Consider the following 23409-nt stretch of genomic DNA (forward strand, 5'->3'; position numbering starts at 1 on the left):
GAGGGGGCCAATATTCATGGAACCCTTCCTGGGCTATTAATATCAGCCCCCAGCTGTCTGCCTAGCCTTTGCTAGCTTTTAAAATAGGGGGGACCCCACGTCATTTTTTGGGGGGTCCCCCATTTTAATAGCTAGTAAAGGCTAGGTATTCCGCTGGGGGCTGATATTAGTAGCCTGGGAAGCTCCGTGGGTATTACCCCCTTCCCAGGCTTCAAACATCTGCCCCAGCCGTCTGGTTAACCTCCGCTAGAGCCTAAAATTATGGGGATCCCCACGCCAATTTTTTTTTAAATAAATCCTTTATTTTAACACTAAATGACAAGTACAGTAATCAACACTGTCACTGTACTTCATATATATGTGACTGACATGTTTCTATCTATCTAATCTATGTGTGATTCTCTATTCCTTCTATTCTAAATTGTCGGGTACAGATGCTGAATTGCCGGCCGGCTTTTTTAAAGAGACGGTGCATGAAAACACTATTATTTTTTTAAATAAATCCTTTACACTAAATGACAAGTACAGTAAGCAACACTGTCACTGTACTTCATATATATGTGACTGACATGTTTCTATCTATCTAATCTATGTGTGATTCTCTATTCCTTCTATTCTAAATTGTCGGGTACAGATGCTGAATTGCCTGCCGGCTTTTTTAAAGAGACGGTGCATGAAAACACTATTATTTTTTTTTAATAAATCCTTTACACTAAATGACAAGTACAGTAATCAACACTGTCACTGTACTTCATATATATGTGACTGACATGTTTCTATCTATCTAATCTATGTGTGAAGCTCTATTCTGTCTGTTATAAATTGTCGGGTACCGCTGCTGAATTGCCGGCCGGCTTTTTTAAAGAGACGGTGCATGAAAACACTATTATTTTTTTTGATAAATCCTTTACACTAAATGACAAGTACAGTAAGCAACACTGTCACTGTACTTCATATATATGTGACTGACATGTTTCTATCTATCTAATCTATGTGTGAAGCTCTATTCTTTCGGTTCTAAATTGTCGGGTACCGGTGTATGCCGCTGATGAATTGCCGGCTTTTCATGTTTCACTGTTGGCACTGTTCCCATCGATTTGGGCAATCACTGTAATGCCACAACCACCATGGCTGTGGCATTACAGTGAGTGGCAGACAATCCCTGCATGATTGGTGCTCTAAATAGCGCCAGACATGCAGGACACGCTTTTGGTGCACGAACAGTTATCGAACATAACCTCGAACAGCCGAATTTTTTGCAAATCGTTCGGGTTCGTCGAACAACTTGAACACCGCCCAAAACAGCTCGAATTTGAGATTGGCGAACAGTTCTAGTCGAACACCGCTCATCTCTACTAAAGGCTTGAGGATTTGGTAAAATCACCTCACCAACCATTTTAAGCAACTCTGGGGCAATTGATGCCACTTAAGTGGTGTCTGTGCCACAATTTTTGAAAAAATGGAGACTCTTTTTGGAGTCTCCTTGCTGTGTTTTACGTGACGTTGGCATCGTCAATTCCAGGTGGGTTGGGTCACTCCCCCCCCCTTTTAACCGTAAGAAACTACATACACTATGGCTTGGGGTAACACAGATGGTTGAGTCTGAAGAGCTGTTTACTCAGAGGTCTGCTCCAAAGCTTCAGTGTCTGCTAGTCAGCGTAGTATCCCAGCTCTGAAGCAAGCTACACCGCCTGTGTATCTAATAAGAAATTTTAACTGCATCTAGCCTAGGCAGAGTGTGGGGACCCCCAACCAAACCCAGACGCTCAGCCCCCCTACAGCCCCCCTTTCCTTGACAATACAATAATGTAACTCTTACAACTGGATGGGTGAGGATCGGTCACAGCTTTATTAACTCTTTATACTCATGACATTAGAAAGGCATTTTATTTCTAAAATAATTCAGCTTGTTGCAGCATGCCCTGTGTCTCCACACCGGCAAGTTGGCCAACAAGTGTAACTCTCCAACATGTCCTTTCTATTTCCAGGCCACGGAGGATCCTGCGTACTCTTATGCAGGACTCTGACCCCATCCATCACTCTTAACGCTTGTTCCACTCCATCCTGGAGTCCTGACAGGAATATGTCCAGTCCAATATCCATTAAGTGAACACCGTCGGGCCGTATGAGGCCTGCTTTATCTCCTTCCAGTTGTCGGTGTCGTATCACTACACTGCCTCTGTCTCTTCTAAATTTTTCCATCCGAATATTTATTACCCGCCTTGTCCGTTCGATGGCCGTGATGTCTCGCGCACCTTGCCATACCGCTATCGGCACAATCTCAGACCATACTATAGTTAGTTTTGTGAAAAATTCTCTGAAGCGCTCAGTGTCTAGTTTCATTATTGTCATTAGTTATGCGCTCTTGTGATGACCTAGGTCGTTTCCCCCAGCCTGTATAACTAAGATGACCGGACCTCTTGCCTCTCTCCCTACCTTGATTACCTCCATTAGTACCTGTGGCCATTGCAGGCCTCTAATACCTCTCCAGTTGAAATATGTGTTATGAAACTCTAATTTCCTCCCGCCTGGGCGGACTTTCGCCCTTTTTTCTGCCCAATATATATACGAGTGGCCTATCACCCACACTGTTGGCCTAGCGTCACCTGTAAAAGAAACAAACCACGTTAGGATAACAAGTCCGGTCTTATGTATCTCGCCAAACACGTGGATCACCATCTCCCTATCCTCTGAACTTCCGTTTCTGACAGTCCTGCTCTTGCTGCTTCTGTGGCCGCACCTATGCGGAATGAGTGTGTCCCGTAATCTTTGGGGTGGTTCCCTGCCGATGTTAGGCATTTATTAAATATAGCTTGGAACTGGTATCTTGATAATGGCGTTCCATCAATGTGTGATAGGAAGAAATTACTTTGTGATCTGATGGTTATATATGTTTTTACTATTGTTACCCGACTCAGTGTACCGTTTGTGGGTTGTAGAAGTACCCAAGTGCCCCTGCCCGTTGGAACCGTTTTCGATTTGCGTATGCGTAGACGTATTGCATTATTGGCTATGACTACGTCCTGGTGTAATAAGCCTCCACTGGTGGTAATTTTGGATTGAGGGACTAATTCGCTTATGCATAGCGCCCCGAAGAAGGCAATCGCAAATGCAGTAGACAGTAGTGTTGCTTCAAATTGTGAGTGTCATGTTAATGGTGTTAGGGATATGACGTGAGAAATCAGTTTTAGTGACACGGGACGGGACGTCTACACTCCTGACTTGGCTGACCCCTTTTCCACCCTTTTATGGATTGTCTGATGATGAATCTCTTTGTCACATCTCCCCAATTCAGTAGTTGGAAGTGAAATGCTACTCCGGTCAGACACCGCTGCGCTGATGCCCATCATATGCCCCTCATCATTAGCTGGTGGAGAAATTCTATGGTGACTTGTAATCTGGCTTGTTCACATTGGTCAACCCGTCTGCCTGCTACTAGTCGTGTCCACTCCATGCCTTACCGTATGCTTGCCATGTTGACGGGGCAACTGACGCTCTGATTAATGGCATCAACTATTCGCCACTAGATCCCATAGGGAGGGTGGGCAACTGTTGCCCGATGGGTGGGCGTTGGGGATGAGCTCTGTGAAAATCTGCCAATTGAATTGTGATAAAGCGTTAGCAGCAGCGTTAGACCCCTCAGCATCGTGGCTAGCGCGGACCCATACATTGTGTTTTAGGCACAGGAATGCTAGCCGGCGTACTAGGCCTAGCACTGGGAGAGACGATGATACCATCTTATTAATGCAGTGCGCTAGGCTGGTGTTTTTTGCTATGAAGCGTATATTTTTGTTAGCCAGGCGCGCGCCCCATATTTCTATTGCTACCACTATTGGGAAGAAAAATTATTTTCCGGGCTAGATGCAGCTAAAAAATATTATTAATTTCAAAGCTGGTGGAGCTTGGTATAGATGACCTAATACAATGAGTACCACACACTGCTACTATGCCCAAAATTATTTTCCGGGCTACATGCAGCTAAAAAATATTATTAATTTCAAAGCTGGTGGAGCTTGGTATAGATGACCTAATAGAATGAGTACCACACACTGCTAATATGCCCAAAATTATTTTACAGGCGAGATGCAGCTAAAAATTATTAGTAATTTGAAAGCTGGTGGAACTTAGTATAGATGGCCTAATAGAATGAGTACCACACACTGCTACTATGCCCAAAATTATTTTACAGACAAGATGCAGCTAAAATTTATTAGTAATTTGAAAGCTGGTGGAGCTTGGTATAGATGGCCTAATAGAATGAGTACCACACACTGCTAATATGCCTAAAATTATTTTCCGGGCTAGATGCTGCTAAAAATTATTATTAATTTCAAAGCTGGTGGAGCTTGGTATAGATGGCCTAATAGAATGAGTACCACACACTGCTAATATGCCTAAAATTATTTTCCGGGCTAGATGCTGCTAAAAATTATTATTAATTTCAAAGCTGGTGGAGCTTGGTATAGATGGCCTAATACAATGAGTACCACACAGTGCTACTATGCCCAAAATTATTTTCCAGGCTACATGCAGCTAAAAATTATTATTAATTTCAAAGCTGGTGGAGCTTGGTATAGATGGCCTAATAGAATGAGTACCACACACTGCTAATATGCCCAAAATTATTTTACAGGCGAGATGCAGCTAAAAATTATTAGTAATTTGAAAGCTGGTGGAGCTTAGTATAGATGGCCTAATAGAATGAGTACCACACAATGCTAATATGCCCAAAATTATTTTACAGACAAGATGCAGCTAAAATATATTAGTAATTTGAAAGCTGGTGGAGCTTGGTATAGATGGCCTAATAGAATGAGTACCACACACTGCTAATATGCCTAAAATTATTTTACAGACAAGATGCAGCTAAAAATTATTAGTAATTTGAAAGCTGGTGGAGCTTAGTATAGATGGCCTAATAGAATGAGTACCACACACTGCTACAATGCCCAAAATTATTTTACAGGCAAGATGCAGCTGAAAATTATTAGTAATTTGAAAGCTGGTGGAGCTTAGTATAGATGGCCTAATTGAATGAGTACCACACACTGCTACAGGCCCAAAATTATTTTCCAGGCAAGATGCAGCTAAAAATTATTAGTAATTTGAAAGCTGGTGAAGCTTAGTATAGATGGCCTAATACAATGAGTACCACACACTGCTAATATGCCCAAAATTATTTTACAGGCAAGATGCAGCTAAAAATTATTAGTAATTTGAAAGCTGATGGAGCTTAGTATAGATGGCCTAATAGAATGAGTACCACACACTGCTACTATGCCCAGAAGGTTTTACTTGGCTAGGTGCAGCAAAAAAATTGTATTACATACACAGGTGGTGTAGCTTGCAACAAAGATAGGCTACTCCACTGACTAACACACACTGCAAGAGACCCCTAAAGGATTTGCCTAGCTAGATTTAGCCAAATGCTGTGAAACACACTTGCACAGCACTAATACAGACCTGCCTGGCAAAAAGTGATAGGAACTGATGTAACCTAGCCCTCAAAAGGGCTGGAATTACAACTAGTCACTACTCCCAACCTATCTGTCGATTTAAGAGCACAGACCTGCCTGCTAAAAGTGCTAGGAACTGCGGTAACCTAGCCCTCAAAAGGGCTGCAATTACAAACTAGCCCCTGCTCCCTAAACCTTTCTGTCTATTTAAGAGAAAATTCGCTTGCAATTCAGTTACACAATGTAGCGCTAACAGCAGCAGCAGTGCCGTCTAACACTCAGCTGCAGCAGTGAGAAAATGGTGGCGACGGGGAAAATGGCTGGGTCTTATAGGGCAAGTACATGTGACATACACAACCAATGACACATGCCCCTGCTTGTGTGAAAAAAAGCACTTCGCTCCATGTGTGCGCTGCTGATAGGCTGACAGACTGCACCTCCCCACTGTAAATGCGGGAAAGAGAAAAAAAAATGGAGATCTTCATTATTTCTGCAGAGATCCATCCCATGCCCCTCCCCCCGCCGTACACTCAAGCTGTGTATTAACATTGATTATCAGCATTACTGTGAAAAAATCCAGTTACGATTTGGGTGCACGAACAGTTATTGAACATAACCTCGAACAGTCGGATTTTTTTCAAATCGTTCGGGTTCCTCGAACGGCTCGAACACCGCCCAAAACAGCTCGAATTTGAAATTGGCGAACAGTTCGATTCGAACACCGCTCATCTCTAATCTTTAGTCCATGGCCAGCTCCTCACACTCCTCAGATTTATGCAGTTTCTATTTTACTCAAAGCCTCTTAGTATGAACAAGATCAGAGTCTCATTATACCGAGCAGAGAAGCTCCAGGGACAATAATCCCGTCTGGTCCTAACACGCTGGGGGCCCGAAGTATCCAGCCACGGGGCCCGGATTCTCTCATTTGTGGCTCCAGCGTTTCTTGTAGAATAAATCCCTTTCTCATCCAGTCCTGTAGTAATGACTTTGTTATCAGGTTTTGTAGGAGGGTTCGTCTGACTCCATCTTATGTTATCAATATCTGTGCGAGAAACAAGAGACGTCCGAGCGCAGTTTTATCGAGTGTCCAGAGTCAGTTCTTCTACAGTCTGATAAAGAGCCGCGGGGTCTCCGACCGAACCTGGGGAGTATACAGCTGTATACAGCATACACACACGGCTCCGTACACACACGACTCCATACACACACAGCTCCGTACACACACGGCTCCGTACACACACGGCTGCATACACACACAGCTCCGTACACACACGGCTCCGTACACACACGGCTCCATACACACACGGCTCCATACACACACGGCTCCGTACACACACGGCTCCGTACACACACGGCTCCGCTCCGTACGCCTCGTGCACGCACGGCTCCGCTTCGTACGCCTCGTACACGCGCGGCTCCGCTCCGTACGCCTCGTACACGTGCGTCTCCGCTCCGTACACCTCGTACACGCGCGGCTCCGCTCCATACGCCTCGTACACGCGCGGCTCCACTCCGTACGCCTCGTACACACGCGGCTCCGCTCCGTACGCCTCGTACACGCGCGGCTCCGCTCACCTCGTACACACACGGCTCTGCTCCGTACACCTCGTACATACACGGCTCCGCTCCGTACACCTCGCACACACGCGGCTCCGCTCCATACACCTCGTACACACGTGGCTCCGCTCCGTACGCCTCGCACACACGCGGCTCCGCTCCGTACACCTCGTACATACACGGCTCTGTTCCGTACACCTCGTACAAGCGCGGCTCCGCTCCGTACACCTCGCACACACGCGGCTCCGCTCCGTACACCTCGTACACACGCGGCTCTGCTACATCCACACTGTAAACCCCTCCTGACCCCACACATAAACTTCAGCTCATCCAGCACCATGACAACCAGCACAGCAGAGTCCTGCATCCACTGAGGCCCCTGATCATGTGACCCCTGACTCCTCCCCTCCTGTGACCTCATCACAGCTCCTGTGCGCACAGAGCAGCCATATATGTGGTGGCGGCTCTGCAGGTGGAGGTATGTGAAGATCCCCCATTACTGGGTGCAGGGGGCATTAACCCCTTCAGCACGGAGACTCTTTTTGGGTCTTGTGTTGCCCCTTTATAAGAATCATAAGGTTTTTGTTCTGTTTCCTGTAATAGATACATACGACCCAACTATGGAGACAGGAAGGGAGGAAACGTATTGTTCTCATAGTACAGGACCCCTTTACTGGCCCCACAGTGTAATGCCCCTTATGCAGTATGTATTATGCCCCCACACAGTGTAATGCCCCCATTATTCCCCCTTATGCAGTATGTATGATGCCCTCACACAGTGTAATGCCCCCATTATACCCTTTATGCAGTATGTATGATGCCCCCACAGTGTAATGCCCCCATTATGCCCCTTATGCAGTATGTATGATGCCCTCACACAGTGTAATGCCCTATTATGCCCCCTTATGCAGTATGTATGATGCCCCCACACAGTGTAATGCCCCCATAATGCCCCTTATGCAGTATGTATTATGCCCCCACACAGTGTAATTCACCCCACTATGCCCCTTATGCAGTACGTATGATGCCCCCCACAGTGTAATGCCCCATTATGCCCCCTTATGCAGTATGTATGATGCCCCCACACAATGTAATGCCCCCATTATGCCCCTTATGCAGTATGTATGATGCCCCCCACACAGTGTAATGCCCCATTATGCCCCCTTATGCAGTATATGTGATGCCCCCACACAGCGTAATGCCCCTATTAAGCCGTATGTATTATGCCCACACAGTATAATGTTCCCACAGTACCGCCTGATGTTCTGCAGTTAGAATAAGTCCTGAGATTTTACAGTTGGAATAAAACCTCTGGAAAATGGTTTTCCCTCTGCCTGCTCCCCTACATGTAGACCCTCGAGCATCTACACATGCATGTGGGGAGCAGGCATTACTAGATATCGAGGCGTACAGTAATATACCGCATGAGGATGGTATCATAATGACTTAATGGAGGATCTTCTAAAATTCACTCTTACTCTTAACTTCTTTATTTTTGACAGGCAGTACCTCCACCAGCTCAGGGGTACTGCGATGGGGAGCCTCTGTGCTCCCTCATATGCTAACCTATTCCTGGGCTGGTGGGAGGAAAACACAATATTCATAGATGATCATAAGTGGTGCCATCCATATATTGGGGCTTAGTATAGAAATATTGGCAACATTTTATCATCTGGTCAGGAACGAGTGAAAAGTTTCTTGAATTTGTCTGGGAACTCAACATCAATAGAGTGGGCCTGAGATTTATATCAGAGTTTAATTATTACCAGTTGCCTTTCCTGGATGTACTAATCAAGAAAGAATGGGATGGGACCCTAGGGACACTCATCTACCATAAACCTACAAGCACTAATAAACTATTGAAGTGGGATAGTCACCACCCCATCCTCCTTAAAAAAGCAATATCCAAGGGCCAGTTTTTACTGTTGAGAAGAGACTGCTCTAATGTCACAGATATTAATATACAGGCAATAGACATGAACACCAGATTCATGGAAAAAGGGTACCCACAGTACATTTTGGATTCCACACAATTGTTTGCAGAAAAACGGGAGAGACAGACACTCCTCCATACCTAACCAAGAGAGCAAGAAAAAGATGGGATAACACGAGTAATAGGAACTTACGAGAATCAGAGTGACCATATTTTTAATATCCTCAGAAAACCCTGGCCGACCTGGACCTGAGGGTGCTGTGGGATCTACTCACACAAAAACTTTCAGAAAGGGTTGGTCAATTAGGGACCGTTTAGTGCAGAATTTCTATAAAAACCTTCACCCAAGTGGACTTGGCTGGATAGAGGAGTCTGCGGTTTCTTTAGATGTGGGTAAAGTTGTACATGTAATTGGATGAGACCATGTAAATCTTTCTCGAGTTCCTCTATAGGTAAAACCTTTTTCCAGAGAGATTATTCCAACTGTAAAACCTCAGGACTTTTATATATGGCCACATGCACCTGTCCCCTAGATTATGTATGAACGACCAAGAGGGAGTCTAGGAGGAGGGTGGGGGGAATTTGGGCGAAATACACCATTGTCGGGACACCCCAATAGTGAGACACATGAACAGTGTACATTGAGGTGAAACCGGAGACATCAACTTTTGTATCATTGAGGTGGTTAAACCCAATGTGAGAGGAGGTGAGCTCAATAGATGTATCCTCAAAAAGGAAAGTGAGTGGATTTCCAGACTGGATTCACTGGCCCCTAAGGGACTCAATGAGCAAATCTCCTATGCATGTCTGTTTTGTGTGATTACAGCCCCATCCTGGATTACATTTTTGGATTTTATACTCTACCCATTGCTACTCAGTTTCTTGTGAATGGGGTTCACATATTGTTTTACTTCATGAAGAGATCTGAGCTTCTATATCAGAATTATTTCTTATCAGTTATATCCCACTTATACTATTTAGTAACTAACACGTGTGGTGATCCTTGTGTATCTCTAATTATGCAATAGGGGTCAAATTTGACCTTTTAGGAATATATTGTGGGCAATCATCCCATATTTCCTGTAGTGATAAAGTAGATCTACATGCCTATTGTATGATGGGAAGATGTGCAATACTTGTTTTTAGTCTCCCATGATACTGATCTCAGAGAGAGGATTTTTCATTTGATGGAATGCAATCCAATACCATATGTGCTCAGATGTGGAACTCAGACATCTGGGCATGCGCAATCGTGGACAAAGATCCGAGATTCGCTCCGGCGTGGAATTATAAGTACTGGCATGCACAGTCACAGGTACCAGTGGCGCGGCGGCAATCAGTTTATCTGGCGTTTCAGTGTAAAGCACGTCACTTCCCAACATGCACACTAGGGGATGGACATTATCGAACCTCTAGCTCATGAGAAGTAGCGTAGGTGCAGTACATTATTGTAGACAGACTCCATTCTGTATATCCTGTGACAATTCACCTTTAGGAATGGGAATGGGCCTCCTAGTCTGGGAGGGGTTTTGGATGAATTGGGCTATTTAAACATGGACACCTGGCTTTTAGTCACACTATGCTGAACATCATGAATTATCATCCCTGTATCAAGCCTCCTGATGAACCTGTTGGGGAAACGCGTTGAGGCGGATTATTGAAACGTTCTCTGAGTACCATACCCATTCCTTTATACATATTGCAGGGGTTTTACTCACTTGGATGCGACAGGAGGAAAACAGGAGGCATGTTCCTTTAAAAGTTCATGTGGGTTTATTGCTTCATAAACCTAGAAGCCAAACAGAAAAGCAAATAGCCTTCAGATCAGGCAAACAAAGTAAATGTCCTTAGCTGGTCTCTGCTCAGCCAGGCCTGTGTAGCACACAAGCTGGGATAGTGTCCAGTGTCATGGCTTGGTCTGAAGACAAACATACACCGTAGGCCTTCTACCTCCAAACACACAGACCATGGGCCAAACAACAGCCTTCATTTTATAGGCCGTTAACCACACCCAGAACTGAGGTATGTGGGTAGCTGGACCCTCCTATTCTCTCTTAGCTACCCATAAATCAGCTCCGTGGTGCACCAAACGATCCTCTTAGTGCTTATGTGGCCTAGAGAAACACTCTGGGTTACATCCATCACAGAGACCAGCCATCTCTGTGATAACTCCCATCGACTACGCGACCATTAGCCACCTTACAATACCTTGATACATATCTGGTTTTATGACTACCCCACAGCTGACTAAAGGGAATCTGTCACCCACTGGGACTTATCTGACCTCTAACAGGTGATAGAAATGTGAATATATACATCTATGCCTCATATAAGAGGGCTGTTTGCTGTGAAATGGCTTTTTATTCATTGAAGATTCTGATGCTTGCTGGCCGGGGGATGGGAAGAAATCCCCGCCTACTGTGTTGATTAAAATATTTCCCCAGTCCCCTGCACGTAACAGTGCACTGTGCAGTCGCCATGTCCAGATCCCACGCCTGCGCGCTTTTTACAGTAGTGACACACTTGTACTGTGCACTATGCAGTCATTGTACTGCAGGGATCTTGTGCCCAAGCACCGGGAAGTCACCTTGACTCACCGGCACCTGCACACAAGACCCCTGCAGTACTATGACTGCATAGTACACAGTACAACTGCGCCTTCTGTGAAAAGTGAAGTGCTCAGGCGCTGGACCTGGGCATGGTAACTGCACGTCACAGGGCACTTCTTCCCATCCACCGGCCCGCAAGCATCGGAATCTTCACTGAATAAAAAGCCATTTCACAGCAAACAGACCTCAAATATGAGGCATAAAGGTAAGTATAGATTCACCATATTAGAGGTTAGATAAGTACCAGCGGGTGACAGATTCCCTTTAATCAGCCGTGGGGTAGTCGGTAGAGTAGATTCCCTTTAATAAATACTCACTTAGCCCCATTCTTCATGTAGATACTAATGAATCCAGGACCTATGAGATTTTTACTACATGATAGTTGGATAGATAGGGGCGTATCATCCATAGCAGCAGCCCACACGGCCACTATGGTGCCTGTGAAAAAAGACAGAATTTGAGCTTGGTTTAAGTTGGTATCCATGCAGCACATTAATGCTTGTTTACTATGGCCATAAATCAGAAAAAAACTATAAGAAGAAAAATGATCATAAACCCTGCTGTAAATAAATAAATAAAAAGCAAAAGTGCATTTAAATAATATAGGGTTCTTAGCAACACTGTATTTGATCAAAAATAGCATGAAAGCTATCTCACCATGGCAAGGTGCACCCATTCGAGATAGTCCTACTCTGTATAATATTAAAAACCTTACCATGTGTCAGCCTCAAACTTTTGTGTGTGAATCAGACATGAGATCTAACATGATAGAAGATTACAGTCCGGGGAAGACGGGAAACATTCATATAGACAACTGGTGGAGATATAGTCAGTGAAGCACTCTGGCCAAATATGTTTCTAGAGCCAGTATTGCTAGTGTCGATTGTAGGAAAATGAGATGAGAATTAGCTTTATGGAAGATGAGTCGTTGAGAAAGTGTTCAGCTGCAGACTCCAAGAAAGAAACTGCTTGTTGTCTGTGGCCTAAAATATATAGGTTTTATTACTAGATGTAAAGAAGAAAACTAAATACTGTAAAATAATATATCTCCTCATATGTTTCCCCTTAGTATCTCCAGTAATTGTATTATTACACAGGACTTTTATGATGTTACATCGGCTCATCATCTTCTTATTCAGATCCCTACAATATCAGATCCTCTCAGTGAAGATCTTCTATTTAAGAGAATTTTCCTTATGGACCCATGAAAGATGGATATGGACAGAGACAAGATGGCGGAGAGGATATTACACCTCACCCTAGAGATCCTCTTCCAGCTTACTGGAGAGGTTAGAGATTCTGATGATATCACATTACATCATTCTTATCTATGGGAATAACAGATGGACAGAACTGGAGAGGTGAGGACTCTGGAAATGTCTGAAGTGAGATGTAATAATGTGTTTCTCCATAACCAGGATTACACAGTAGTGAAGAAGACCTCTAGTGAGCGCTGTCAGGCCCCTGTATCTGAGGGATGGGAAAGACCCCCGAGCCTAATCACAGAGCCTCCATCTTATCTCTTGATACATGAGGACATCAATGACCAGAAGATCCTAGAACTCACCTACAAGATGATTGAGCTGCTGATTGGAGAGGTAACACTGCTGGGAATGCTGGGACATTACACAATAACGCTATGAAAGGATCGGGGGTATGACTGTATAATTGTACGTGTCAGGTTCCTATAAGATGTCAGGATGTTGCTGTCTATTTCTCCATGGAGGAGTGGGAGTATTTAGAAGGACACAAAGATTTGTACAAAGACATCATGATGGAGGTTCCCCAGCCCCTCACATCACCAGGTAATAGGACAGGACTAAATACACATGGCCTATAATTATCTGTATGTTAAGAATGAATCAGTCCCTGTATGTGTTTCCTCCAGATCTATCCAGTAAGAGGACAACACCAGACAGATGTCCCCATAATCTTCTTCCTCAGGATCATCAGGTAGATGGAGAGAAGGTGTCATGAGATCTCCCCTACTATGATGTGTAGACGGCTGTGAAGGTCTTGTGTTCAGTCTTGTTTTATCCACCAGTATTATATGTTTTCTATTTGTGTAATGAAAACAGTGGAGATGGCAGGATTAGAGATGATCATAGATGTGACTTCTCCATCTGTCTGTGACTTTTACAATATTTGTTTCAGGGTGAAGATCTGACCCATATTAATACTACAGAGACATATGTAAGGGGTGATGAGTGGTGTAAAGAGGAGATTCCTACATATGACTACCCAGGTGAGTAGTAACCACTAAATGCAGAGAAGTCACAGATTCTTCTCAGTCACCGGCTGTGGCTGCTTTATCAGTGGTGTAGTCCAGCCATATCACAATCGTGTGATCACCATTTTGCCTCTAGACCCCAAAATTCTCTTCTACCCAAAACTGTTCAAATGATTTTGGGCATTGAAAGCCCTTTTCCATAGAATTTACAACCTGGAGGATCCACCTACACCCTGGGATTAGGAGACGCTTACCGTTACCTGCCCAAATCTGTAAACCACAAAGCCAAATGACCGCATACTTAGAATGTGCTGACAAGTTAGAAAATCACTTGATGAAAAATATTATGATGGGACTGTAAGAGAAAGCTGAGGGTAATGATGCTGTTGGCTTCCTAGATCCCTGTTATCTTATTGGGTGAATCTACCCTCTCTCCCCTCTGTGCTGCTTAATGTGCTCATATGGTCCCTACAAGACCAGGTCCAGTCTTTCTGGCCAAACTTTACTTTTATGATCGACAACATTAAATGTGCAGTGAGGGCCAAGTGTGAATTTCTGTACAATAACAACAGAGTTTCCTTTATCCTGAGTTTTCAATTTATTTTAAAACCAACTAACTTCAAACAGGATAAAAAACATTACACCTGTGTCATGATATATCTCTAAGCTAAATTTAAGACACCTCATCTCTGCAGTATTATAAAAAGTTCACTTTGAATGTCTAATATTTCTTCTTGAAACTCATCTGACAGAAAATATTGGCCCTTACGAGAGTTTAGATTCCCAAGAGCCCCCGAGCCCCATACTCCAATTACCCCAGAGAGGTTTCATCACTAGTTGCTCACTATTTACTGATGAAGTCTGTTGAGTTTGGTCATTTCAGTAGATGTTATTGCCTATAATCACAGCTTTTGACTACAGTAGTTACTGCCCAAAATACTCTGATTTAACCCCTTCCTGCAGCCAGTTTTATGTTCCTAATCAGGGCCCATTTTCAAATATGACGTGTGTCACTTTATGTGGTGATAAATTTGGAATTCTTCACAAAGGACAATAGAAAACAAATGAACCTTACAAATTATATTCCAACTTCTCTTGAATCCGACAATACCCTATATACGGTTGTACACTACTGTCTGGGCACATGGCAGGTTAAGAAAGGAAGAAGCGCCATTTAGCTATTTGAATGCTTATCTTGCTGGAATAGTGTGCAGATACAATGTATTGGGAGCACTGTTCATGGTCACCTGGCAGCTCAAAAGATGACTACCACAAACAGGCTTGGCGCTATCTACTCCATTTTCCAGATCCCAGGGTTTGCCTTGCTCATCACCCTTTAACCCCTCTATATGGATTTGGCTTAGACAGAGACCCCTAAGCTTGGGCCACAGTGTTACCTGCTGTTCTGTGGTGTGAGATGGCAAGAAGAATAGTCAGAAGACACAAGAGTAGTCAGTAAACGGGCCGGGATCACAACAGGAAACAAGTACACAAGCCTGGAGCTGAGCACAGAGGATTGAACCAGAAGAGAACAAGGCTGTATCTGGCAGCTTCCGGCAATATGCTTCCAGCTTTATTAGGGTGCGGTGCTTTCCAGTTGGCTGAAGCAGGGAGCAGAGTACTCCAGCTGGACAGCACACACACACCATACTGCCAGACTGGATAGTACTACTGGTCCCAGGCACCCTAATCTTAGTGGCTGGACAGAGCCTGTGCCGCCCAGAGCTTCTGGTTCTGACGTCTCCTCCATCACCAGTGCTGCCTGCGGAATGAATAAGCGGCTCCTGGTGACAGAAGCAGACGTCACAGGAGCAGATCCGAGAGGAGATGGGAAACACCATTTACAGAAGCCCTAATGTGACCAAATTGCAGAAAACCAGAGCAATAGAAATCGCCATGAAGTGACTCCATTTTGGAAATTATAACCCTCAGTAAAATAATCTATAGGAGTAGTGACTATTTTGACTCCACAGGCACTTTCCGGAAATTAGCACGCAGGATGATGGAGAGTGAAAATTACAAATATATAATTTCATTACCCAACACATAGTGCCCAGATTGTTCTCCAGGAGACACACACCGTAAATTAAGTGGGTTCTTCTCACTATAGTAATGCCAAATACATGGAGGCTAAATGTGGTTTGGGCACACTGCAAGGCTTTGAAGTGAGGGTGAGATTTGACTTTGGGAGAGCGGATATAGCTGGATTGGTTTATGGAAGCCATGTTGCTTTTCAAAAGCCTTTGAGCCACTAATAATGTGGAAACCTCTGGTTTTCCATTGACAGATGATGGACCTAAGTGGGGACTTGTTTTTTTGTGAGATGAGTAGAAGTTTTTATTGGTATTATTTTCCCCTACATAACATTGTTTAGTGGCTTTTTATTCCATATTTGGGAGGCAAAATGAACAAACAGTTGAACACCATGCTCCACTGGTTCATCTTATGAGGTTTTCTATTAGACTGCGAACTGTCATTGTGTTGATGAATAATGACAGCTAACATAAGGCAAACTTTTAAAAAAATTTCTGAAAAAGATACAGCCTTACCAAGACTAAATCATATAAGAAATGCAGTAGCAGGATGCAGCAGACGCCCATAATAAAGGTGGGGGCAGCGCAGGTGCAAAATACTGATGGAGCAACCACTCACAAACCTATCAATTCATGGAGGGTGTGGTTGCCTAGTATTAAAGATGCACACAGATGAAGCTTGCATAGGACGCCAGTCACACAGGCAGGTTGGATGCACAGTGTCTGGCTTAGGATAGTGATGATGCCCATACTATTAGACCAGGAGGGCTGCCCAGCACTATATAAGTGCACCCCACATGGACAGACACCCCAGTACAAACAACCAACACTAAATTACTAGCGCATTTGTTATCTGATTTGATGTTGGTAAGGCTGCAATGTTTTTTTGGTAAATAATGATACTTTTACATAAAGTGCATTTTTACAGAGAGTTTAAGTAGAAATGTTCATTAATATAAATTTTAAGGATATGTTATTTATAACTAATAATTGGTATTATTCTTGCCAGATGACTGTACCAGGAGATCAGAGGGACAGCTGAAATCAAGTTTTATCAGACATAAGATAACTCACACAGGGGAGAAGCCTTTTTTCTGTTCAGAATGTGGGAATTTTTGTATCCAGAAATCAGATTTGGTTAATCACCAGAGAACTCACACAGGGGAGAAGCCTTTTTCCTGTTCAGAATGTGGAAAATGTTTTAGCTATAAATCAGATTTGGTTAGTCACCAGAGAACTCACACAGGGGAGAAGCCTTTTTCTTGTTCAGAATGTGGAAAATGTTTTAGCCATAAATCAGCTTTGGTTAATCACCAGAGAACTCACACAGGGGAGAAGCCTTTTTCCTGTTCAGAATGTGGAAAATGTTTTAGCCATAAATCAGATTTGGTTAATCACCAGAGAATTCACACAGGGGAGAAGCCTTTTTCTTGTTCAGAATGTGGAAAATGTTTTAGCCATAAATCAGCTTTGGTTAATCACCAGAGAACTCACACAGGGGAGAAGACTTTTTCTTGTTCAGAATGTGGAAAATGTTTTAGCCAGAAATCAGCTTTGGTTAATCACCAGAGAACTCACACAGGGGAGAAGCCTTTTTCTTGTTCAGAATGTGGAAAATGTTTTAGCCAGAAATCAGTTTTGGTTAATCACAAGAGAACTCACACAGGGGAGAAGCCCTTTTCATGTTCAGAATGTGGAAAATGTTATGCAGATAAATCAACTCTTAACAAGCATCAGAGAACTCATACAAGGGAAAAGCCTTTTTCATGTTTAGAATGTGGGAAATGTTTTATACAGAAAGCACATCTTGATAACCACCAGAGAGCCCACACAAGGGAGAAGCCTTTTTATGTTCAGACTGTGGAAAATGTTTTGTGAATAAATCATCACTTCTTAGTCACCAAAGTACAGACACAGTAGAGAAGCCAATTTTATGTTCTTAATGTGGGAAATGTTTTCCTTGGAAATCAACTTTTATTTAACTTCAGAGAAGTCACACAGGGGAGAAGCCTTTTTTATTTTTAATCTAAAATTGTATCTTTTTAAAGGGGTTGTCCACTACTAGGACAACTTCTTCTCATTCCTCATGTTTGGCCATTTTAAAATAAAAACAATCATACGCACCTCACATTCTGGCACCGTGCCATTGGTGTCACAACTTGCTAAGGATGAGGAACTACCAGCAAGCAAAAAAGAAAAGAGCACCCAGAAACACCCAGAAGCGACAAGAAAAAGGACAGCCAAGAAGGGAAGAAGAGTGGTGGTGGTGGGAGACTCACTACTGAGAGGAACAGAAGCAGCTATCTGCAGACCGGACATAACCGCAAGAGAAGTATGCTGCCTCCTAGGGGCGAAGATCAAGGATGTTACCGATAGGATACCGAAGCTCATCAGTTCCAAGGATGTCCACCCATTTCTTCTGATACATGTTGGCACCAATGACACGGCAAAGAAGGACCTACCGACAATCTGCAAGGACTTTGAAGCATTGGGGAAGAGAGTAAAAGAACTGGATGCGCAGGTAGTTTTTTCTTCTATCCTTCCAGTAGACGGGCATGGCGTCAGGAGATGGAACAGGATCCTTGATGTGAACAACTGGCTGAGACGATGGTGCAGACAACAAGGATTTGGATTCCTGGACCACGGTGTGAATTACCTCTATGACGGACTCCTTGCCAGAGACCGACTACACCTCAACAAACCCGGGAAACACACATTCGCCAGGAGACTCGCAACACTCATCAGGAGGGCGTTAAACTAGAAGAAGAGGGGATGGGAAGAAAAACGCCGAACACGAACATGCAACCAGAGAACATACTAATGAAAGATATGAAGTGCGACAAAGAAGGTCCAAGACAAGATACTTGGAAGGGAGGTAAGAAAATTTCTAATACAATCCACAGGGAGAAGATTGGAACAAAACAAAATCGTGTAAACTGCGTGCTAGCAAATGCCAGGAGCCTGACAAACAAGATAGATGAACTGGAAGCAGAAATATCTACAGGTAACGATGACATAGTGGGAATAACCGAGACATGGTTAGATGAAAGCTATGACTGGGCAGTTAACTTACAGGGTTACAGTCTGTTTAGAAGGGATCGAAGAAGTCGGAAAGGGGGTGGAGTCTGTCTATATGTAAAGACGTGTCTAAAGCCTACAATGCGGGAGGATGTATGGGAGGGAAATGAGGAGGTCGAGTCCTTATGGGTGGAGATACATGGGGCAAAAAACAACAATAAAATTATCATAGGAGTCTGTTATAAACCACCAAATATAGCAGAAGCCACGGAAAGTCTATTAATGAGACAAATAGACGAAGTAGCAAAAAATAACGAGGTGATTATTATGGGGGACTTCAACTACCCCGATATAGACTGGTAAACCGAAAGCTGTAGATCTCAGAAAGGAAACAGGTTTCTGTCAATTATCAAAGACAATTATTTGTCACAACTTGTGCAGGAACCAACTAGAGGGACGGCCCTTTTAGACTTAATATTAACTAACAGGCCAGACAGAATAACTGAGGTGCAGGTCGGGGGGCACCTGGGAAATAGTGACCACAACATTATACAATTCCACATGTGCTTCAGTAGGGTGCCCAGCAAGGGAGTCACAAAAACACTGAACTTCAGGAGGGCAAAGTTTGATCAGCTAAGAGATGCCCTTCACCTTATAGACTGGGATAGTATCTTTAGTAATAGGAGCACGGATAGAAAATGGGAAATTTTCAAAACAGTCCTACATAGTCACTGTAGAAGGTACATACCTTATGGGAGTAAAAGGGCTAGGAATAGGAGGAAGCCAATGTGGCTAAATAAGGAAGTCAAGAGGGCAATGAAAAACAAAAAAAGGGCTTTCGGTAAACTTAAACAAGAAGGCAGCGAGGAAGCGCTAATATCTTATAGGGAAAAAAACAAAATCTGTAAGAAACAAATAAGAATAGCAAAAGAGGAGACACAGAGACTAATTGCCAAGGAAAGTAAAACGAATCCCAAACTGTTCTTTAACTATATAAACAGTAAAAGGATTAAAACTGATGGAGTTGGCCCATTGAAAAATAACCTGGGTAAAATCATAGAGGGCGATGAGGGTAAAGCAAACCTACTCAATAGCTTCTTCTCCACTGTTTTCACAAAAGAAAACAATTTATCGGAGGAAATGCAGAGTGATAAAGTAAACCCTCCGCTAAATATCACCCACCTAACCCAGGAGGAAGTTCAGAAACGCCTAAATAATATCAAAATAGACAAGTCACCAGGCCCAGATGACATACACCCCCGGGTACTAAAATAATTAAGTAATGTGATAGACAGGCCGCTGTATCTTATATTCAAGCACTCTTTATGGACAGGGACTGTCCTACTAGACTGGCGCCAAGCAAATGTGGTACCAATATTCAAAAAGGGGTCTAAAAGTGACCCTGGGAACTATAGACCAGTCAGCTTAACGTCTGTTGTGGGTAAATTGTTTGAAGGATTTCTTAGAGATGCTATTGTAGAATATCTTAATGATAATAACTGTCTAACTCCATATCAACATGGATTCATGAGGGATCGCTCCTGCCAAACAAACCTGATCGCCTTCTACGAGGAGGTGAGCTCACAGCTGGACCGGGGAGAGTCAGTGGATGTTGTATACCTTGACTTCTCCAAAGCGTTTGATACCGTGCCACACAAAAGGTTGGTATATAAAATGAGAATGCTTGGTCTGGTGGATAATGTGTGCTAGTGGGTAAATAGCTGGCTGAGTGATAGACAGCAGAGGGTGGTTATCAATGGAGTAAGCTCAGGGTGTGTCAGGGATACTAGCGGGGTGCCTCAAGGGTCTGTCTTGGGCCCTATATTATTTTATATATTTATTAATGATCTAGTGGAAGGGTTGCATAGTAAAATAGCAATATTTGCAGATGATGCTAAACTTTGTAAAGTAGTTAATACAGATGAGGATAGGGCACAGCTACAGGAGGATTTAGATAAATTGGGGAGTTGGGCCAAAAAATGGCAAATGGGGTTCAATGCCGATAAATGTAAGGTCATGCACATGGGAAAGAAAAACAGCAGTCACCCATACATATTAAATGGGAAACCGTTGGGGAAATCTGACATGGAGAAGGACCTGGGCGTCTTGGTTAATAGCAAATTAAATTGGAGTGCCCAGTGTCAGGCAGCAGCTGCGAAGGCAAATAGAGTCATGGCATGCATCAGAAGAGGAATAGGGGCATATGATGAGAACATTGTTCTTCCTCTGTATAAAGCGCTGGTAAGGCCGCACTTAGAATATTGTGCACAGTTCTGGGCTCCGGTGCTCAGGAAAGACATATTGGAGCTAGAGAGGGTACAAAGGAGGGCGACTAAGGTAATAAAGGGAATGGAGGGACTAGAATACCCAGAGAGGTTGTCAAAATTAGGCCTATTTACGTTGGAAAAGAGAAGGCTTAGGGGAGACCTCATAAACATGTATAAATACATCAGGGGGCAGTACAGAGATCTCTCCCATGACCTGTTTATACCAAGGATGGTGACAAAGACGAGGGGGCACACTATGCGTCTGGAGGAAAGGAGGTTCCTGCACCAGCATAGAAGGGGATTCTTTACGGTCAGAGCCGTGAGACTCTGGAACTCTCTGGGAGAGGAAGTGGTGATGTCCAACTCATTTAATGAGTTCAAGAGAGGCCTGGACGCCTTTCTTGAGAACAATAAAATTACATCTTATGCTTAGTTAATTAATCCAGGGATTTAATCTGACTGCCAGATTGGTGTCGGGAAGTGAATTTTTCCTCAATGATGTAAATTGGCCTATACCGCATGGTTTTTTGTTGCCTTCCCCTGGATCAATGCTGCGGAATAGCTGCAGTGCACAAGAAATAGGCTGAACTGGATGGACGCTTGTCTTTTTTTGGCCTTATAAACTATGTAACTATATATAACTATGTTTCCAGTGCTCACATAAGGTTGTTACATCACACAATCCTGCTCCTAATCAACGCCGCTTTTGGATGTATTGAACATGAACAGGAGGGACATGGCCTGGACATAGCACTGAGAAGATGCACACACTAAGAGCACTCTCTTCAGACCGTGTTCCTGGGGGAATTATAAGCAATTTACCGCCTCCAACATGACGTCCGATATCGGAAAGAAAGACGAGATCGGAGGTTAATCTGAGGTTCTCCACCTCTGTCAGCATGAAAAAAGAAGCAATCTTAACCCTCATGATGCTAGACAGCTCAGGCCTGTAAGTCCTGCACCAACTTCTCTCTTAATGTAGGCCTCACAAGAAAACCTCACAAGAAAACTGTGCCAAAAATCTCCCTGTACTCTCACCGAAACCCACATACTGAGCAGTGCTTGCTTCTCATGGAAATTTACTTCCCCAGCCACAGGGAATTCTGATATGGAGAACGCCATAATTGATTTGTATATCATATTGCGTCTATCCCTACTAAACAAGACATGGAGCAATATATACAGAGGCTGGAGACCACATACAAAACTTAAATACATTCCCTCACTTCTAGCCTATCACAGCTTACTGAAAGGTACAGAGATTATTGGCTGATGTCGTACAAGTTATGGATCATCAAAATGCTCATAAACAAGAGCTGGATCTTCACAACCAGCAAATAAACAGTCTGTTTAATATGATTGATGGCAAGAAAATCACAATAATATCCAGATAAAGGGTATACTTGAAAGCATCAATGCGCAAGCAATCATGTCAACACTATGGACATTCTTCAATAATATCCTTGGTGACCTTATTGATAAGGAGCTGAAGACTGACAGGGTGCACCGTACATTAGACAATCATGGCCCAAATCCTGAGCGTCCAAGGGACATTATCTGTCACATACATTTTTTTCAATGTAAAAGAGGCCGTTGTGAGGAAAGCAGGGGAGTTGGGACCTGGTGATTTCAATGGAAAATGCATATAATTGCTCACATATCTATCCTGAATGACACTTGCTAAATGAAGGATATTACCTCTACTTGATGCTCTCTGGGAAAATGGCCTGATGTACTACTGTGGTACCCTTTCCAGCTGCAGGTCTGAAAAAATAGAACATTGTATAAGATCAAAGCGACATGAGACCATTTTGTGATGTCCTGGACATTCCCAGAATCCATATATCTGACTGGCCACCTGCTACACCATTGCCATAGAGAGTTCCATCACGTCACAGAAGGCGTTCAATTGATCAGGAACTTTATGGTGATGCAGCCACATGGGAAAGGAACTTGGCAATCATATGAGCTCCTGAAATTAATCTGGTCTTCCCTGATGAGAGACAGTTTGCAGATACTTATTTCTTTAAGCATATAATAATATATATTTAAATAGAGTTTTAGGTGCCACTCTTCCACTATACAGAATGTCTCAGTTCATATGTTAGAACGGCATTTAAGTTGAGTTCACATTATATTTCTGTAATATCAGGCTGTATTACTTTGCTCGCTATATATTCCATGGTTCCCACTAATAGGAACCACAGGGCTGAAGGTTTGACTTACACCTGTAAAGACAACCCCCAGTTAGGGACTTGCATTGGGCTCTGCTTGTTTCGCAATTTCCTACTGTTTCGATATATTCA

The 23409-nt window shown here is 43.4% G+C and overlaps 1 protein-coding gene across 1 annotated transcript in view; it reads left to right on the forward strand.

The window, feature by feature from the left end:
- The window catches only part of LOC141173598 (uncharacterized), a 154522-nt gene extending 132409 nt beyond the window's left edge, over positions 1–22113 (forward strand). Inside the window, exons 10-14 of the mRNA XM_073657898.1 lie at positions 12974–13153; positions 13237–13360; positions 13444–13508; positions 13710–13800; positions 16828–22113. Coding sequence (XP_073513999.1) covers positions 12974–13153; positions 13237–13360; positions 13444–13508; positions 13710–13800; positions 16828–17696 — 1329 coding nt within the window. The 3' untranslated portion in view covers positions 17697–22113. The remainder of the gene's footprint in view (positions 1–12973; positions 13154–13236; positions 13361–13443; positions 13509–13709; positions 13801–16827) is intronic.
- Positions 22114–23409: the final 1296 nt, after the last annotated feature.

Source organism: Phyllobates terribilis, unplaced genomic scaffold (assembly GCF_046119375.1).
Source record: "Phyllobates terribilis strain yellow unplaced genomic scaffold, ASM4611937v1 Scaffold_13__5_contigs__length_258822181, whole genome shotgun sequence".
In the NCBI taxonomy this organism is placed as follows: domain Eukaryota; kingdom Metazoa; phylum Chordata; class Amphibia; order Anura; family Dendrobatidae; genus Phyllobates; species Phyllobates terribilis.